General features: G+C 39.0%; 1 protein-coding gene across 3 annotated transcripts in view; it reads left to right on the top strand.

Annotated features, from left to right (window-relative positions):
• Positions 1-17,021, top strand: part of atrnl1a (attractin-like 1a) — a 473,108-nt gene that overhangs the window by 366,104 nt on the left and 89,983 nt on the right. For 2 of the 3 annotated variants that reach the window (XM_051959749.1, XM_051959751.1), the window contains one exon: positions 13,348-13,443. In XM_051959749.1, coding sequence (XP_051815709.1) covers positions 13,348-13,443 — 96 coding nt within the window. The remainder of the gene's footprint in view (positions 1-13,347; positions 13,444-17,021) is intronic. The other variant, XM_051959750.1, reaches the window with a different exon arrangement.

Here is a 17,021-nt window from a genome sequence, read left to right as displayed (position 1 = left end):
CTCCAAGAGCACAAGGGAGGAAACCCACAAAGACACGACAACAGATCAGCTCTACAAAGAAAGAGCACAGTTTTCTGTTATTTATATTGTTTTTGTTAAAGATTTGTCCGTCTTATTGTTATTGCACAGCCTTGAGAACAATTACTTCACACTTCACTGCGCCTACTGTACGAACAAATAAAAACTCTTGAATCTTGAGCTGGTTTCAAACGCAGATCCTCCAGTAAGATGAAGCACGGGAGATGATTCTGAACAAATTGCAGCAGTGATCTGAAACTTTAATAACTTCCACCCAAGCCAATCACAAACAGTACTTGCATAGATGCCTATTTTTGGCAAAATACATATACCTGTCCCTGCTCGCTTTACTACATCCATGACAATCCATGTGCACAGTTTACATTGCAATTTGCACAATACTTGTACATTTTGTATACCATATTATATGGGGGATCAATTAAGGTGTATCTTGTCTTGTGTTTCTGTTTTGTTGTCATGAAAACCACAAAAACAAATCACTCTCTACATCTTGGACTGTCCTTACAGGGTAAAACAACCACTATCCCGCTTGATACCATCCAATTACTTCCTATAACTTTTGTCTTCATGCAAATTTCTCTCCAAGAAGATTTCAAAAACCTGAGATTATAATTTGCACTGTCTTGCAGATGAATAGACCTATCCTGCTCCAGTGACACTGAAAAGAAGACTGATTGTACGGAATCACTTAACGCTCAACCACATTTCACTTTAAAATTTAAGTGAAGCATAAAATGTACTGTCACAGTCACCCTTTTCCTTTTCATCTGTTCCTCTAGACATTTGCATTTACTTTTGAGGCACTTTCAAGATATTACGCTCTTCGTGGAAGAGAAACGGTAGCCCAGTAGCCCTCCACTTGAGGCCAGGTATTTGTTTTAGAGATTATGCAGCAATTTCTTTTTCAAAAAGTCCGTCTTTCGGTAGCTGCCATCATAGCAATATCATGTTGATTTAAGAACTCATGCAGGACATTGTTAAATGTTGTCATTAGCTTTAAAACCTCTTGTGAAACATGTGCAACACAGTGAAAACTCTGACTGTGGATTAAGGAGCAGTCTGTAAGAGTTATTAATCCCTGTCCTGAAAGGGTGGTTTCTCTTGTATCTCTGATTAAAACATTAATCAGACCTAAACCTGCAGCCTTCTGCAGGAATTGATTAAACCATCTCGTTAGGTTATAGATGGACTGGAGGAACATGGATGCTGATGTTGCGCTACATCTGCAGGGGAAACGGGGGGAGGAGTGCCGGATGAGAAACGTGTTGTTTAGTAGGTCCATATCAGCAAAGGCAGTGTTTTCACTCTATACTTTTAATTTTATCTGCTGTTTTGCACTCTGATTAATGCATTTTCAACAAGTTTAACCTTTAACTAGCAAGCACAACTTACCGACTGTATCGAACATACTACTGCCCACATACTATATGGATATCTGAACATTCTATCCAGATTTTCAACTGTTTTATTCCCACACTGTACAGATTAATGTGCTGCTTCTGCTGCAGCCTCCACTCCTGTGGTTTCAGGCTCCCCACCAGATTGTGGGTCCTGGCTGCAGGGATTTGGCTCCCAATGAGCCACACGTGTGTTCGCAACGTCCAGCACTGATGTTGAGTGATAAGGCATGTAGTTTCCAGTTTTTGTTCCTTTTTTTTTCTAATTTCCCCAAAAGCTGTTGGATCAATCTGAGATCAGAATTCCTTAACCCTTGGATGCATGGCCAACCAATACCTACACTCTTCCATGGGTGGGGTCAAAAGTGACCCCAATTGAAATCAATGCATTTTTGCAATAAACTTGAGACATTTCTTTCATGTTGGTTAGAGATTATATACTTTGTTCAACAAAAGAGTATTTTCAGTTTTGATATGTTCTTTCTTCACTTTTAATTCAAATTTTATCACATAACAATCACTGAAACGGTATCAAAACATGTTTAATCTTCCTCCGTATTTTAAAACAGACAGAGGGACACATAAATTAACATTCAGTAACAATAATCAATAACATTCATAACAATCATAACATTCAATAACATTCATTCAACATTCATGTTCAGACACAAACATGTCTCTTCTCACTCTTCACAGCTTTCACAGACGATTTTCTTGTGCTGTGACCATTGCAGACAGGGCTTTTGCATTTCCAACAGAAGTTGGTGGCTTTGCGGTCCAAAACTATAAATCATTTGTAGCTTTGTAAGTAAATCTACGGGCGTGCACGCGCACACACACTCTCTCACACACACACACACACACACACACACACACACACACACACACACACACACACCTCCACTCACATTCACACTGTTGTTACACTGTTAATACACAGTATGTTAGCTCACAGGATTGTTAGGTAAAAGTATTGTTAGCTAACACAAACACACACACACACACACACACACACACTAACCCATTAGGTAGCCTATTATATGATCATCGATTATTCAATGTTGTGTGTGTGTGTGAGAGAGAGTGTGTGTGTTTGTGTTAGCTAACAGTACTTTAGTTATCAATCCTGTTAGCTAAGATACTGTGTAATAACAGTGCAACAACAGTGTATGAGTGTATGTGTATGCGTGCATGCGTGTGTGTGTGTGTGATTGTGTTAGCTAACAATACTGTTTGCTAATAATAATGTTAGCTAACAGTATTGTTAGCTAACAGTATTGCTAGCTAACCACAAACTAGGCAAATTTCACAGATATTCAAGTAAAATTCACATATTCTGTCAATGAAAAATCAAGTTCATAAATGGAGATAATACTTACATGTATAATGCTGTGCAAAAATGACCTCCTAGGTGGTGGGACTGCTGACATCAGTTGTATGAGGGACAGTAAATGTTTATTTACACTCACAGTTGCCAAGAACCAATGTTAAGTGAAATATCCCATTGGAAATACTTGGGGTCATTTTTGACCCCGCCCATGGAAGAGTGGGGTACTGATACAAAAACTGAATTTTTTTTAAATTAATGAAAAATGAATAAAAATGCAAATGACATCATGTCACAAGCATGTTTTATGAGGAATACCTGGAAAATGAAAATATCAAAACTTTTAATCTTAAAGATATTAAGGAATGACAACCTCTGGGGTCAATTATGACTCCACCTATGCATCCTAGGGTTAAAGGCCAGTCAAGTTCATCCACAGCCCACTCTACTCTAAAAAATGAAGTTTTTAAGTCTTAGCAGTAATTTCTTGAACAATAAAATGTTAATGTCCAGATTTTCACAGTTTTTCTTGTGTTAAATTACAGATAATTTCTTGAAAAATCACACAAAAATGTATTCATATACATGTTTACCCTTAAAAAAAACTTGAATAATGTCGACATCAAAAGTCTGTATTTGTACAAATGGTGATTTGTTCTTTCACATTTGATCAAAAAATTTTCATGTGTATTTTATTATGTGAAGGATTTTAAAAATGACATTAAGAATACAAAATGGTAATTAAGTGTCATTTTACAGATTTGTCTTTGTTTTGTTACAAATAATTACTTAAAAAATGAAAAAAAATATTCAGTTGCTTGTTGATTGGGGAAAAAAGAAAACAAGACAATAAAAAACAAACAGGCCAAAGCTGTAAATAATTGCAACAAAATATGTGTGTGTGTGTGTGTGTGTGTGTGTGTGTGTGTGTGTGTGTGTGTGTGTGTGTGTGTGTGTGTGTGTGTGTGTGTGTTTACAGTAATTTGGTGCTACAGGATTCAGAATACACACTGCTACATTATCTCCCAACAACCACCTTCAAACACTGATGCATTCATGGACGTTTCTATGGCTGTGCCCTCGTGAAGCTGATGTGGAGTTTAATTGTAGCCGTAGCAGCAGTGAGCCACTCGTGGTGCTGCAAAACCCGTCATTTGCACAGGAGAGCATCCAAAATCAGCAAACAGCACATTACGCAGATATTTCCAACCCGTCTAGCTGCTCTGGCAATTTGAGCCTGCAGGTGCTACTTTGGTTGACCGGCGTTCTGTGAAGCATAATTCGCCATGTGATTGGCTCCATTGTTGCAGCACTCTCATTTCTCTCTTGGCTGTTTATGCGTCCGTCCGTTCAGCGGAGATGGTTGGCTGGACGGACGGATGAATGGAAGTCGTGCCTCCCCTCGAGGCGAGATAAACAAAAAGCAAAATTCAACGTGGAGTGAAAGCGCGGAGAAAATACTCCCAGCAAATGTTAACTTTGCACCTCCCCGTGATTTAGTTTGAAGTGTCTGGGCTGACATAAGGAAACTAGCTTGCATTTCTTTCTCAAACTTAAACACACAAGCACGCCGCTGTGTCTCTGCTCTCCCTTGTTTTGTCATCCAGTCGCCGGTGTCTAGTGTGGCACTGCTTGTTTACAGCACAGCAGAGTTAATTAGCCGTTTTATGGCTGATTTACAACCCGACAGGCAGACAGAGAAGATGGCCACTGTCTTGTCCTTGTTTCCCACTCAAGGACTTGTCAAAGGGGGCATTAAACGCACAACACATGCATGAGCGCGCACACACACAAGTGGTGTGTTTGACCAGCATTAACATGTGCATTTTTATACGAATGCAAATATAAAGCACATGCATTCACAGGGGATGAGTTAGTGTGTACATGCATCACATTCACGCTCTAAAAGTTAACACAGTGCAGAATATTACTCCCACTTTTTATGTCCAGACATAATTCCACTGTCTAGACTTATTTATCAGGCTGCAACACATAAATGCGAGCGGCTCGTCCTGACCAGTTTGTCTCATCTCACTAACAGAGGAGCGATGGCTGTAGGGAGGAAGAGCTGAGAGAACACCTCTTATGACACCGACTCTCACATGGATGCACGCAAACAGTCTATAAACAGTTATTCTGCTGCCGTAAAACCTGTTAGATAAGAGGTCGGGTGGGGTTGTCCGGCGTCTCCTTCACACCAAACAGCACTGCATGACTAAACTAAACTATCGAACTTTGGTTTCGATGACTCTAAACTAAGTAGATTTAGATTGAAACTTGATCTGTCAACCTGAAATGATGTTCCTATATAGATAATCTGCTTCCCCAGTTGTGTTGTCAAGGACTTTCTGCTAAATTTTGTGTATTTCTGACTTTAAATATATACGTTTCAAATTCACTTTTTATTGTTTTACCCCTTTTCATTTAGCCAATCATATTCTCCATATTCTAGATGGGCTGTGCTTTGCTTTGAAAGGATCAAATCTGAACCCTAACTGTGCTACTTTCCAAACCTAACCATGTAGTTTTGGTGCCTAAACCTTAAAAAAAAAAAAAAAACTGCAAGTAAGCAACAACCTAAATCAAAACTTACACTACCATTCAAAAGTTTGGGGTCACTAAAAAACGTCCTTATTTTTGAAAGGAATGCATTTTTTTTCAAAGAAGATACCTTCAAATTAATCAAAAATTCAGTCCAGACATTGTTAATGTGGTAAATTACTATTGTAGTTGGAAACAGCTGGTTTTTAATGGAATATCTCCATAGGGGTACAGAGGAACATTTCCAGCAACCATCACTCCTGTGTTCTAATGCTACATTGTGTTAGCTAATGGTGTTGAAAGGCTCATTGATGATTAGAAAACCCTTGTGCAATTATGTTGGCACAGGAATAAAGTGTGAGTTTTCATGGAAGACATGAAATTACCTGAGGGACCCCAAACTTTTGAACTGTACTGTAAGTCTGAGAATAAGAGTTCCACATAAGATTTGAACTCCAGGTCTCATGGTTGAAAGTCCTGTTGCATTCTTTACACATCAGCAGATAAAACTGCACCAACTGTAACAAGACTTCAATGAATTACATATAATTAAAATAATCATAGCAGTCATTATTTAAATCAGGTTTTGTGTAAAATGCCAGCTACAAAATGCACCGCTGGCTTCAAAATGTGAAAACAGAGGTGCCCTACATGCAAACTTAGGTGTCATTGAAAGCAAGCAGAAAGAGGCATCAAAAATGAACAGTATATTCAGGTGTAGATACACAAAACTGACGTCTTTTTGAAAATCCACTGACAATACACCAAAATGTGATGTTTATAAGGGTCTGGAAAGGTTTAACGGGGATGTATTACCTCAGCTTCTCTCCCACAGCTGCTCACCTGGACTCTTACAAATTTGAGCCGACACCAGCAGGAGGCTAACAGCGATGCTAGCGAGCACATGCTGTCATGCGGGCAGCGTTAGCATAGCACTGATGGCTAACAAGAGAAGACATCGCATTAGCCGGCTCGGCGGCGTGCTAGCAGAGCCCCTGCCGCCGCCTGACTGCGCTGATGTAGCTACAGGTGTAGAATTCATTCATGCTTAAAGAGTCTGACACCGGCAATGGAGCAGCCGGCGGCGCGCTGCAGCACAACACCTGACAGCTAGTTAATGTCAGCGTGCTGCCTTTTCTCTACAACAGGAGAGGACACCGAGGTACAGAGGGGCTTCGGTTTAGGGAGAGCTAACAGAGTGTGGAAGCCACTGACATTTAGGAGTGGTTTGCTTCCTTTATCTTGTGATGAGCTACCAGCTTTGTTCTTTTCTTGTCTCTCTTTTGCAGCTTTCTGTTGTCTTACATGCTTGTAGTGCATTTTCCTTCTTCTGTTTCTTTGTTGTAGTGGACAGTCGGTCACGACCTGATATGTTTTGGTTCTAGATAGATAATTTAGAAATGATTAAAGTTTGATGAATCGTGTCTGTAGAAGCAACATAAACATCTTGGTTCCATGTGAACACTTTAAGTTTTGTTTCTAGGATCGACTGTTTTTGTAGATCTCCATTGGATTTGGCAGAAGTAAATTATTACCTCATGGGGAGCGTTAATTGTAACAGACAGAGGCTTAGTTGTAAAACTTGCAAGAGAAAATAGTTTGAAATCAATTAATTCAGTCCAGTTCTACTTGTATACTATATGCATGGATCTGTCCATGATAGATTGATATTTGCACAGCTATATACCCCCTGTCAAAAGGTTTAGGACACTTTCTCATTCAAATAAAGTAGAGCCTGTCCTACAACTTTTGACAGGGGGTGTATCTACCAAAATTGGTACACATATGCAGCACATCAGGCTGAACAAAAAAGTCAGTGACAGCCATGTTCCAAACCCAACAGGAAGTGAGCTATTTTGCGTTGAATGTCAGATTTTGCCCATTTTTCATTTTATTCTAGAGCGAACTCCTCCAAGGGGGAAACTCCAATTCACCTCAAATTCGACCAGTACATACAGGAGGCCTTAATGATCCAAAATTATGAAAATCTTTTTCCAAAGTCAAAGGGCGTGTCCATGGCGGCCTCTGGAATTTTGATCCTTCGCCATGAAATTTCAAATGCTGTGTAAATGCCCTGAACATGCTCCAATCTGCCTGAAACTTTACATGTATGATCAGAGTCCTGCCCTGATCACATCCATATGATGAAATACACCCCCTGTCAAAAGTTGTAGGACAGGTTCTACTTTATTTGAATGAGAAAATGTCCTAAAACTTTTGACAGGGGGTGTACATCTAACCATTCACGTGTCAAGGATGTAAAGATAAATACAAACATGATGTATATATGGATCTTACCTAGCTCTTCATCTCTTTTAATTAATGATAGATGATGGATCAATAGGTATGTGGTGACATATATTTGTGTTTTCATCTGTATCATGGATGGATGAATGGATGCGTTCAGGTCTATTTATCACTTCATCAGTGGACATTCATTGGATTGACAGATGGATGTAGATACATGCAGCATATTCACAAAAGATTCCGAATCCACACATCAAAATAAAAATGAAAATAACGAGAGACAGTGTGCCAGATATTGGCAATTGTCTTGTCTTCAGCTGCACACGTGTAAATCATGCATGAAAAGATGTCCAAACTCTGCTTAGCTATGTTTACAGGCCAAAAATGTAACGGTGTTCAGAATCTGTTCAGCCTAAACTTAGCAGGTTTTTACATCTCTTTATTTCTGTCTGGCTCTCTGTGCTCACATATAATCTGTCTTAATATACATTGCTAATCGAACATTCCCATATATAAAAATTTCTGTTGTCAGACAACAAAAAGTGCTTAAAATTAAAGGCCATATCCCAAACGACATCTCTTTAGCTAAAATATTTCTTTTATAACATGGAAATACAAATATTTCCTAGTAAAATACTTTCTCAGAGAGGAATAAGTGTTGGAAAGTCCTCACCACTGTTTTTTTTTTTCCCTCCAATTTGTCAATCACAGACACAGAGGACGGAGACAGCAGCATCTCCACTGCATTTAAAGCCCCGAATCAGCCTGATTTATAACACGACTAAAGCCAGGAAATGAAATATCTTTGTGGTGTTTTGAGTAGAAAAACTAAAAAACGCGTACTGGGGACATATGAGGCTTTCATTAATATCGCTGGACACTTTAAAGCTGCTGTCCGGAGTTTCCGTTTGTTTTCAATTTATGTATCATTTTTTAACAAAGCTTAAATGTGTTAGTCTAGTTCGATACTATAATATAAAGTTAGTATAACGCGATATGAAAATTTATTCCTGAGCTCCGCCTTCCTCTCATAGACCCCCATGTTATTCCAAAAAGCGCCGGTTGCTGCCGACCAATCAAGTTCGAGCTTCAGCTTTGTCATGCTGTCAATCAACGGTTACGCGCACAGCAAGCAAGTCCATGCAGAGGTGGGCGAGCTACGCACTACGCAACTGCGCGCACATTTGTTTTGCTTGTGGAGGAGAGAGCATCAGGGCTCAGCAACTTCCAGAAAAGTTACCAATCCCACGGCTTGTCAGGCCAAGAGACTGCAGGACGTTTTTTGGCTCGGGGTGCTCGCCTCGCTCCCCGACCACGGCCTCCATAGCCCGCCTGACGGCTTCGTTTAGATGCCCGACCTCTGGAGGAAGATGTTGGGGCGTCTGGGACATACTCTTCGTCAGAGGAGTCATACAATTCTGAACTCTAGATAGAAATAAATAAACAATGTAACACATATACACGCGTAAATGCACTAAGTTTGATAAACAACGTCATCCAGAGGGATACACGAGTGTAATCACATATTGAAACTTTACTCGTTCGTCCTAGCAGATTCATGTTATTTTGGTATTAGGACAAGTTAGACTCAATACAGAATTCTAACGTAATTCCTTTATTATTTACTAAATGTACTAAATGTAGAAGAGTGGAAAACAGCAAAACAGGCGAGATGCTGCAGCACTCCGGGCACTTCTCTCATGTACTGCGCACGTGCACAAATAAAGGGGCGAAATCAGAGGGAGGGAGGGACCAACAGCGTTTTGGGAGACGCTGCGATTCAAACTCCGGACAGCAGCTTTAAGTGTTGTGTTACTCTGCCATGTTTAAGGTTTTCTCAAGCCTGACTAACAATAAAAGGCGATATGTTTTATCCAATGAATCAGTAATTAAGACACTATAAGGTTGGATTTAAATCCTTGCACATAGAGCTCATTAATAGAACAGCAAGTACAGAATTTATTTACATGCAGCCAAAACTCTCTTTACCACAGATCTGCACGAAAACACGTCCAAGACTGTTTTCGAGCAATATGGTAAACTGGCAGAAAGCACACCAAGCTCAATCCTGTGTTTCTTTATTTTCATGCATATTTATCTTCTTGTAATTTCTAAATGTTCTAAAATCCCTCTATAATCCTCAAGTGCTTCTTTTCTCTTGTTTGTCCTTCTTTATATCTTAAGCTCGTTTCTGTGTTATTATCGTTGGCATTTACCAGATGACTTAGATGAGATAAGATGTGCTTTATTGCCCTGCAGCGAAATTTAGTTGTGGGCTCAAAGCCACGGATTCGCACAGCAAAACCAGACCATGATAATACACACTGGTGCAAATGTGCTGAAATTCACAAAGATAATAGTTGATGAAAACCACATTAAATTGACCAGTGATTTTGTAGAGCGAAATAACAACAGAAGAGCAGTTTAAATAATAAAACTAATATAGCAGCTATTGCCAAACGTAATAAAAGTCTTTAATTAAATTGCAGTTTTTAAAGTACCTAAATAAAATCATATAGTCCACTTGATTTTGGCTAGAATTAACAAATTTCTGTCTTTTTTGTCTCAAATTTGGCATCCTAAGCCTTAAATTCTGAGTTTGTGTTTTTTTTTTAATCATTCAGAGTCGTCTTTGGCTCCCTGAGGATAAATTTTCCATCCAGACTGATTGATAGACTTGGAGCAGAGAATGACAAGAAGCACACGAAAGTCAAACATTTGACCACGTCCTTGTATTAAGTATTGTTTTTCTCATTTCTTCATTGCTTCACCTCACTGTGCATGCTTTTGCAGAGGCTGAATTTTCCTTCACTGATCACTTAAAGTATATTTTGTGCTCATCTCAGGCTGTAAACAAAGAAAGTTTCTTTCCTGTAGGGTCACAGTCTGCAGTCCAGATTCTCCCTCTGCCTTTCCCCTGCCTCGGTTTCAGAATTTCATGCTGAAAACAACAAGCAACATACTGATCATTACAGCTTGGCATGCAATCGGTCAGAAATTAATTTTTTTGGGGGGGATTTTTTTTTTGTGTGTGTGTGTGTGTAAAGAAACAGGTGGCCACCCTGAAGCTAAATGTAGAAACAAAACTTCATTAACATTGACTGTAGTGAGGTGGAAAAAGCTGGAGAGCGGAGGGTGGATGAAGGTGCAGCGAGTGTGTTTTTATTTTCCACTATTTTTTTAAAAATTATTTAGTGCTCATAGCAAATCGGGTGCACGTCTCATCCCTGCTGCGGTGTGTGTGGTTCATTTTAATGCGGCGTATCTGCGTTTGTGTGTTGGGTCAGCGTTCATGCCTCATGCTGATGAAGGCCTCGCCGTCTGCCTTTGTTCATCTGACATTTCCTCATTAATGAAGTTTCCCTCCTCCTCTCTGACTCCCCCCACCAGCTGCTCTTCCTCCTCATCGCCTTCCTCCTGAGCGTCGATCAAACATTCTACTTTGATCTCTGCTTCCACATTTTTCCCTTCATCCCTCCTCCTCCCTCATTCTTTATTTTTCTTTATATCTACTGCACTGTAAAAACAAACAAAAAAGTCCATAAAAACAAGGAAAATCTGGTAGCAGGGGTGCAAAAAACATACATGAAAAAAAATATGGAATACTGTAACATTTGACAACTGTAAAAAGATATTTTATTAATAGCACAGTTTTCAGTGTTACAGCAGTAAAGGATAGTGCAAATGTGTAGGGAGCATCCTTAGGAAATGAAAAATAACAGCAAAATAAGAAGAAATATACACTACTGTTCAAAGGTTTGGGGTCACCCAAGCAATTTCACGTTTTCATGAAAACTCACACATTTATTCATGTGCTAACATAACTGCAGAGTTTTCTAATCATCAATGAACCTTTCAGCACCATTAGCTAACACAATGTAGCATTAGAACACAGGAGTGATGGTTGCTGGAAATGTTCCTCTGTACCTCTATGGAGATATTCCATTAAAAAACAGCCGTTTTCAGCTAGAATAGTCATTTACCACATTAACAATGTCTAGACTGAATTTCTGAGTCATTTAATGTTGTCTTCTTTGAAGAAAACTGCTGATGTTTCAAAAATAAGGACATTTCTTAGTGACTCTAAACTTTAAATGGTAGTGTATCTGTGGGTGAAGGAAAGAACTATCGATCACTGACTGGTATTGGCTTCAGATTCAGATTTAAACATCCACAAATGCAAAACTAAAACACTTTGTAGGAACCAGAAGAACAGAGTGTGTGGTGCAAACACATGACTGTGTTTGGATTTGATAAACTTCAGAGTACAGATAGTCATTTACCACATTAATAATGTCGAGCCCGAATTTGTGATTCATGTAATGTTATCTTCATTGAAGAAATCAGTTTCAAAATATTTACCATTCTTAAAGTCCTGAAATATACAAAATGTTAATGGTGAATAAATACTCTGCCAAGGAATGTGAGGGAGTTATGTGACAATCGGCGTTGGCTTGTCTGTCTGTTAACAACATTACTCAACAACGGACTCATGAATTTGGATGAAATTTATAGGGGAGGTCAGGAATGACACAAGGACCAAGTGATTCAATTTTCAAAGTGATGCAGCTTATAGTATGGATCCATGGATTTGTTAAAGATTTCTGTGTCACTGTTATAAAATTAAAATTATGTTATGATTAAATGCACTTTATGATTTCAAGTTACTGTATAACCCTGTGACTGTGAACTCAGTATAACCCAATGGACCCAGTAAATTTCCATGATCTAACTTTGACCATAAAAATATAACTAGTTGAACCTGCTGGTAGAAACTGGCTGCTCTGAAGCTGATAATACCAGTGTAACTTTTTTTATGTGCCTGCTTAAAAACTGAATTGTTTCCACCTGTTGTTAGTCACTCGTTCAGACTCTGCTCTGTTCAAGTGATTCCTTGCACAAGTAAAACTTTGCTTTGACTTGAGAGACGACTCTGAGTATTGATTTGAAGAAGTCAGGACTCCAATGAAAAATTTTCCTGGCACATTGCTAGATAGCATCATGGCGTCACTGTAACCATGACAACAAGTGAACACTAGGTCATCTGCTTGCTGATGGTCACAGGATTGTGATCCTACTACAAATCCACCGCTGCAGACTTATTGGGATGATTCAAGGAACAACTGATTAAATCATGGGGGTGTTTTCGCGTTCCATCAATTGGCGCCATCCACTACATATTTATGTCACGTGATTCAGTATCCGTACATAATGTACACATGCATAACACACACCTGTGCTCAGCGCAAGGTCATTTTGTTTATGGGTACATCTATATTAAATGACCACATTGCTGTGATTTCTGATCATCAATAACTAATAGACAAATGCTGCATTTCTTTTAAAAAAAATGCTGTAGAAATGCCATATGGGGGAATGAGTAGCCTTGATGGAGTACTGCACTCTGAGGGCTTTTCTTGTTCTATATGTAAATACAGTTACAAAAATTGTGCAACTGTTCAATAAAATTACAATAAAAATCTGTCTTTCCTCATATTTCTTTCTTACTTGACTACACTTTCGTTTTTCCAGCATCTTTTCACTAATACTCTCTTTCTTCTGTCATCTTATTCACATATTCCTTAGTCACACATGGCTGCTGTTTAAAACCAACAGTCCAGATGAGAATAACGAACAAACCCTTCATCCAGATGCCCTTGAGCAAAGCACTTAACCTCCATCTGGTCCCTGTGGAGCTGCGGTCCGACTCCGCATGAATAACAATGTTTGCTTGAGCTGAAACACCTTCCTTAAACCAAGATGTTGAACTAAAACTCCCTTCCTTTCTGTGTGCAGCAGCTGATGAGAGAGCGACAGCAGATGGCCAGTCGTCCCTTCGCTTCGGTCGCCGTGGCGCTGGAGGTGGGCGGCGACCAGGAGGAGCTGCTGCAGGTCAGAACAAACATGGCGGCACACAACACACGAAAACACAGAAACAAACATGAGCAGAGGAGACGCACTTAAACACACGAGGGAAATCACAGCGTTGGGTTGTGGCGAAACAAACACACAGTAGACTTGGAGGTCAGCGTGTTTGTTTGCATGACAGCAGATGATGAAATAGTCGGTTTGCAAATTCATATGACTTGCTTTTTCCACCATGGCTCTTCTCTGTGAATGAGGATGTTGACAGAATTTTAAGGAAAGTAAAACTAAAAGCTGCTTTTCTTCATTCAAAAATCCTTTTTTTAAATTAATTAGTCCCTTTCGAGTTGTGGATCTGTGCTGGATTTTATCTCAGGTCATCGAACCCCCCATGTGTTTGTCTCGCCTTTACAGCAGAGTCAGATAAATATCAGTGAAGCAGTCAAAAGATGTCAGATGTTATCAGGAAAACAGCTTGTGCTGGAGGACCTCTGGTGTGCCGGGACTAACGTGTGTCTCCGCTGTTCAAAACACATTTTAAAAATGCAGAATCTCGTCAGATTTTCTGGCTTTGCATTAAAAAAATGAGCTGCACGGAGAATATTCTGCTAGGACTCGACATAGATGGAGTTATGATTCATCAAACTGCTGAGGTGTAACCACACATTCTTAGGGGGTTACTGATAAAATACCAACCTGTCTCTTTCAATATACAACAAAATATGATAAATTTGTCCTTTCATGAACCCTGTCAATTGATTTAGCTGTTGTAATTTCCTCTTTATTTCAGTTTAGAGGGAAACCCAAGTGCAGGACTCACATTTTCTGTATATCCTAGAGGACAAAACTGATCCTTTCTCCTGAATATTTACATCAAAGCCCCTTTCTGGTCCTTAAAACTGCATATACACTGCCGTTCAAAAGTTTGGGGTCATCCAGACAATTTCATGTTTTCCATGAAAAGTCACACTTTTATCCATGTGCTAACATAACTGCACAAGGGTTTTCTAATCATCAATGAGCCTTTCAACAGCATTAGCTAACACAATGTAGCATTAGAACACAGGAGTGATGGTTGTTGGAAATGTTCCTCTGTACCTCTATGGAGATATTCCATTAAAAATCAGCTGTTTCCAGCTGGAGTAGTCATTTACCACATTAACAATGTCTCGGCTGCATTTCTGATTGATTTAATGTTATCTTCATTGAAAAAAAAGCCTCTTTTTTTTCAAAAATAAGGACATTTCTAAGTGACCCCAAACTTTTGAATGGTAGTGTATCATCAGACAGAAGGGGAAAATGTTGCATGTGACAAGAAAAATACAGTGCATGGTTGTATTATAGGTAGCAAAATGGCTTTTTACGGAAAACTGAGCTTTGAGAATTGTGCAGAATTGAATCTACAAAGAGTTGAAAAGCCTCTGTTTTTTGTATTTAGTCCATAGAGCTGCACTCACGCAGAGTTCTACAACATTATAAATCCAATTTCCTGTATTTTTCCTCTTTACTTCATTGCAGTATTTCTCTTACATTCCTTTTAACACTTGTATATGACATACAAGGGCCTCCTTGTTCATGCACCTGAACACATCATCAGTGATATTTCCTGGCTTCAGTGGGTGTTTCAGGCCCTTCAGTGTCCCACAGCAATCCACTCACTGCTATTGATGACATTAAATATAGACATATTTGTCCAAATACAGATATTAATGTGACTCATGGAGATCTGAAATGCATTAAATCAATATCTCTGTCTTCCTATAGTGTTTTTTTAAGGGCCACAGTGAAATTTGAGATTTTTGCAAGAACATTAATACACTTATTGATGCCCTACTTTCTGCCTAGAGCATTTTTGTTTCTTCCTTTTTTGTTATTTATAAATAGCAGAAACAATAAGTCTTACTTTAAACTGAGAGTGATCTGATGCTAAATAATACCCAGCTGTAAATATTTGTATTAAAGATGTTTGACCGTCTGACCGATGAACACACTCTTGTCTAAATAGAACAGTTGCAAAGGGTTGATCGACAAAGTTGGACATCATTTCATTTTGCTTCTAAAGCCCAGAACCATCCCAGAGTGCCGAGCACAGCCAAGTCAACAAATGACCCTTGTCAGTTCACAAAGAATGGCGGTCTGGTCTGCCATTGTTTCCTGATTAGCCATTAGCGAACACAAAGGGCTGCGGTGGGAACATGGCAGCCGCTGCGGCAGAACTCCACATTGTTCTGAACTTTCACAAACAAACACACAATCCTCGAGCCGAACTGAGAATAGTGGATCATCAACGGTGCTAAATCCGAAGCTTTGTGACCTGGAGCTTCTCCTGTTAGTTGGAACACCACTGTCAGCTCAGCCAGGGGGAACACATCGAGTTGCAGATCGGTGACATCTGCTCTTTTTAACTTTTTGACCTTTTGAATTTACAATATCTGTCAAATTCTGTTCTCAAATGAAGCAGTTTGAAGTAGATTCTAACCTGAAGTGAACTGAACCAGTTCCCTGCAAGGGTGCATACTGATTTGTGGCTGTTTATTTTTAATAGTTAAATAGTGGCTTTGACTTGAATTTATGAACTGATCGAAATGAAATTATTCAGTCTGTGAAAAAAATCATTTGTGAGTGTTTTCTTTGCTTTAGAAAGCCAATACTCTCCCTTTCAAATCTAAACTCGTATAAAGGTGTAATTTTTTTATGGTGTAATAAAACGCTCTGAATTCCAAAACCTGCCAACAGCTTTGAAATCATGTTCTGTTTTCTTCAAAGCGACACCATTTATCAGACCTGCAAACTGTAAAAACAGAAAAAATCATTGCATTTTTAACTTGCAGACAATCCTTGAACAACTGTTATTTGCCTTTCCATCAAATTAGACCTAAGCTGAAAAATGTCATGTTTCATAAATATGTGGTTTATTTTACCTGTTACTTAAAAATTCTCCAAAAATGAACAATTTTTATCCCCCAGATGCTGGGAAAAACATCAAATTCTGCATTTCTCAACGCAACTGTGAAATCTTTAGTTACACATCACAAAAATGTCTGCACTATGGCTGATAAAAGGCAAGTACAGATCCAAATTAAACATGTAAGTAGTCAAATATGTGTATTATTAAGAGCTTTTCACCATTATTAGTAACTGTAAATGTCATTTTTTTTGTAAAATGGATTATTAAGTTCAATCAAATTCTGCTTTTTTTCTGCCATTCTAACTTTGCTCTACTGCACAAACCTTAAATTTCAGTTCGAGCCACGGTTGTGCTGTTTCCTTACTTCATATTGCAGGAAAAAATGATTCCACAGTGAGCAAAAATATGACAGGAGCAAAGACACCCCCAGGAACTGCTCAGGATATCAGAGGGTTAATAGTGTTTAGAAAGAAAAATATGTTCCCCAGATAAGAAAGCAAGTGAGCCAAAGGTTTCTGAGCTGTTTAATGTCACATTTATAGACTTTCCGAAAACGTACGTGTGATCCGATGTAATCTGATGGGGATGACTGAACACACATGACACAGGTAACAAGTGTCTTTTTGCGATATTGCGTTCGCCCTCTGGCTCGAGATTTCGCAAGAAAAACAACATGACATGAAGTGTGTTTTTTTGT

Source organism: Acanthochromis polyacanthus, chromosome 15 (genome assembly GCF_021347895.1).
Source record: "Acanthochromis polyacanthus isolate Apoly-LR-REF ecotype Palm Island chromosome 15, KAUST_Apoly_ChrSc, whole genome shotgun sequence".
Lineage (NCBI taxonomy): Eukaryota > Metazoa > Chordata > Actinopteri > Pomacentridae > Acanthochromis > Acanthochromis polyacanthus.
The sequence above is the reverse complement of the archived record's forward strand: the minus strand, read 5'-3'. Positions and strand labels throughout refer to the sequence as shown.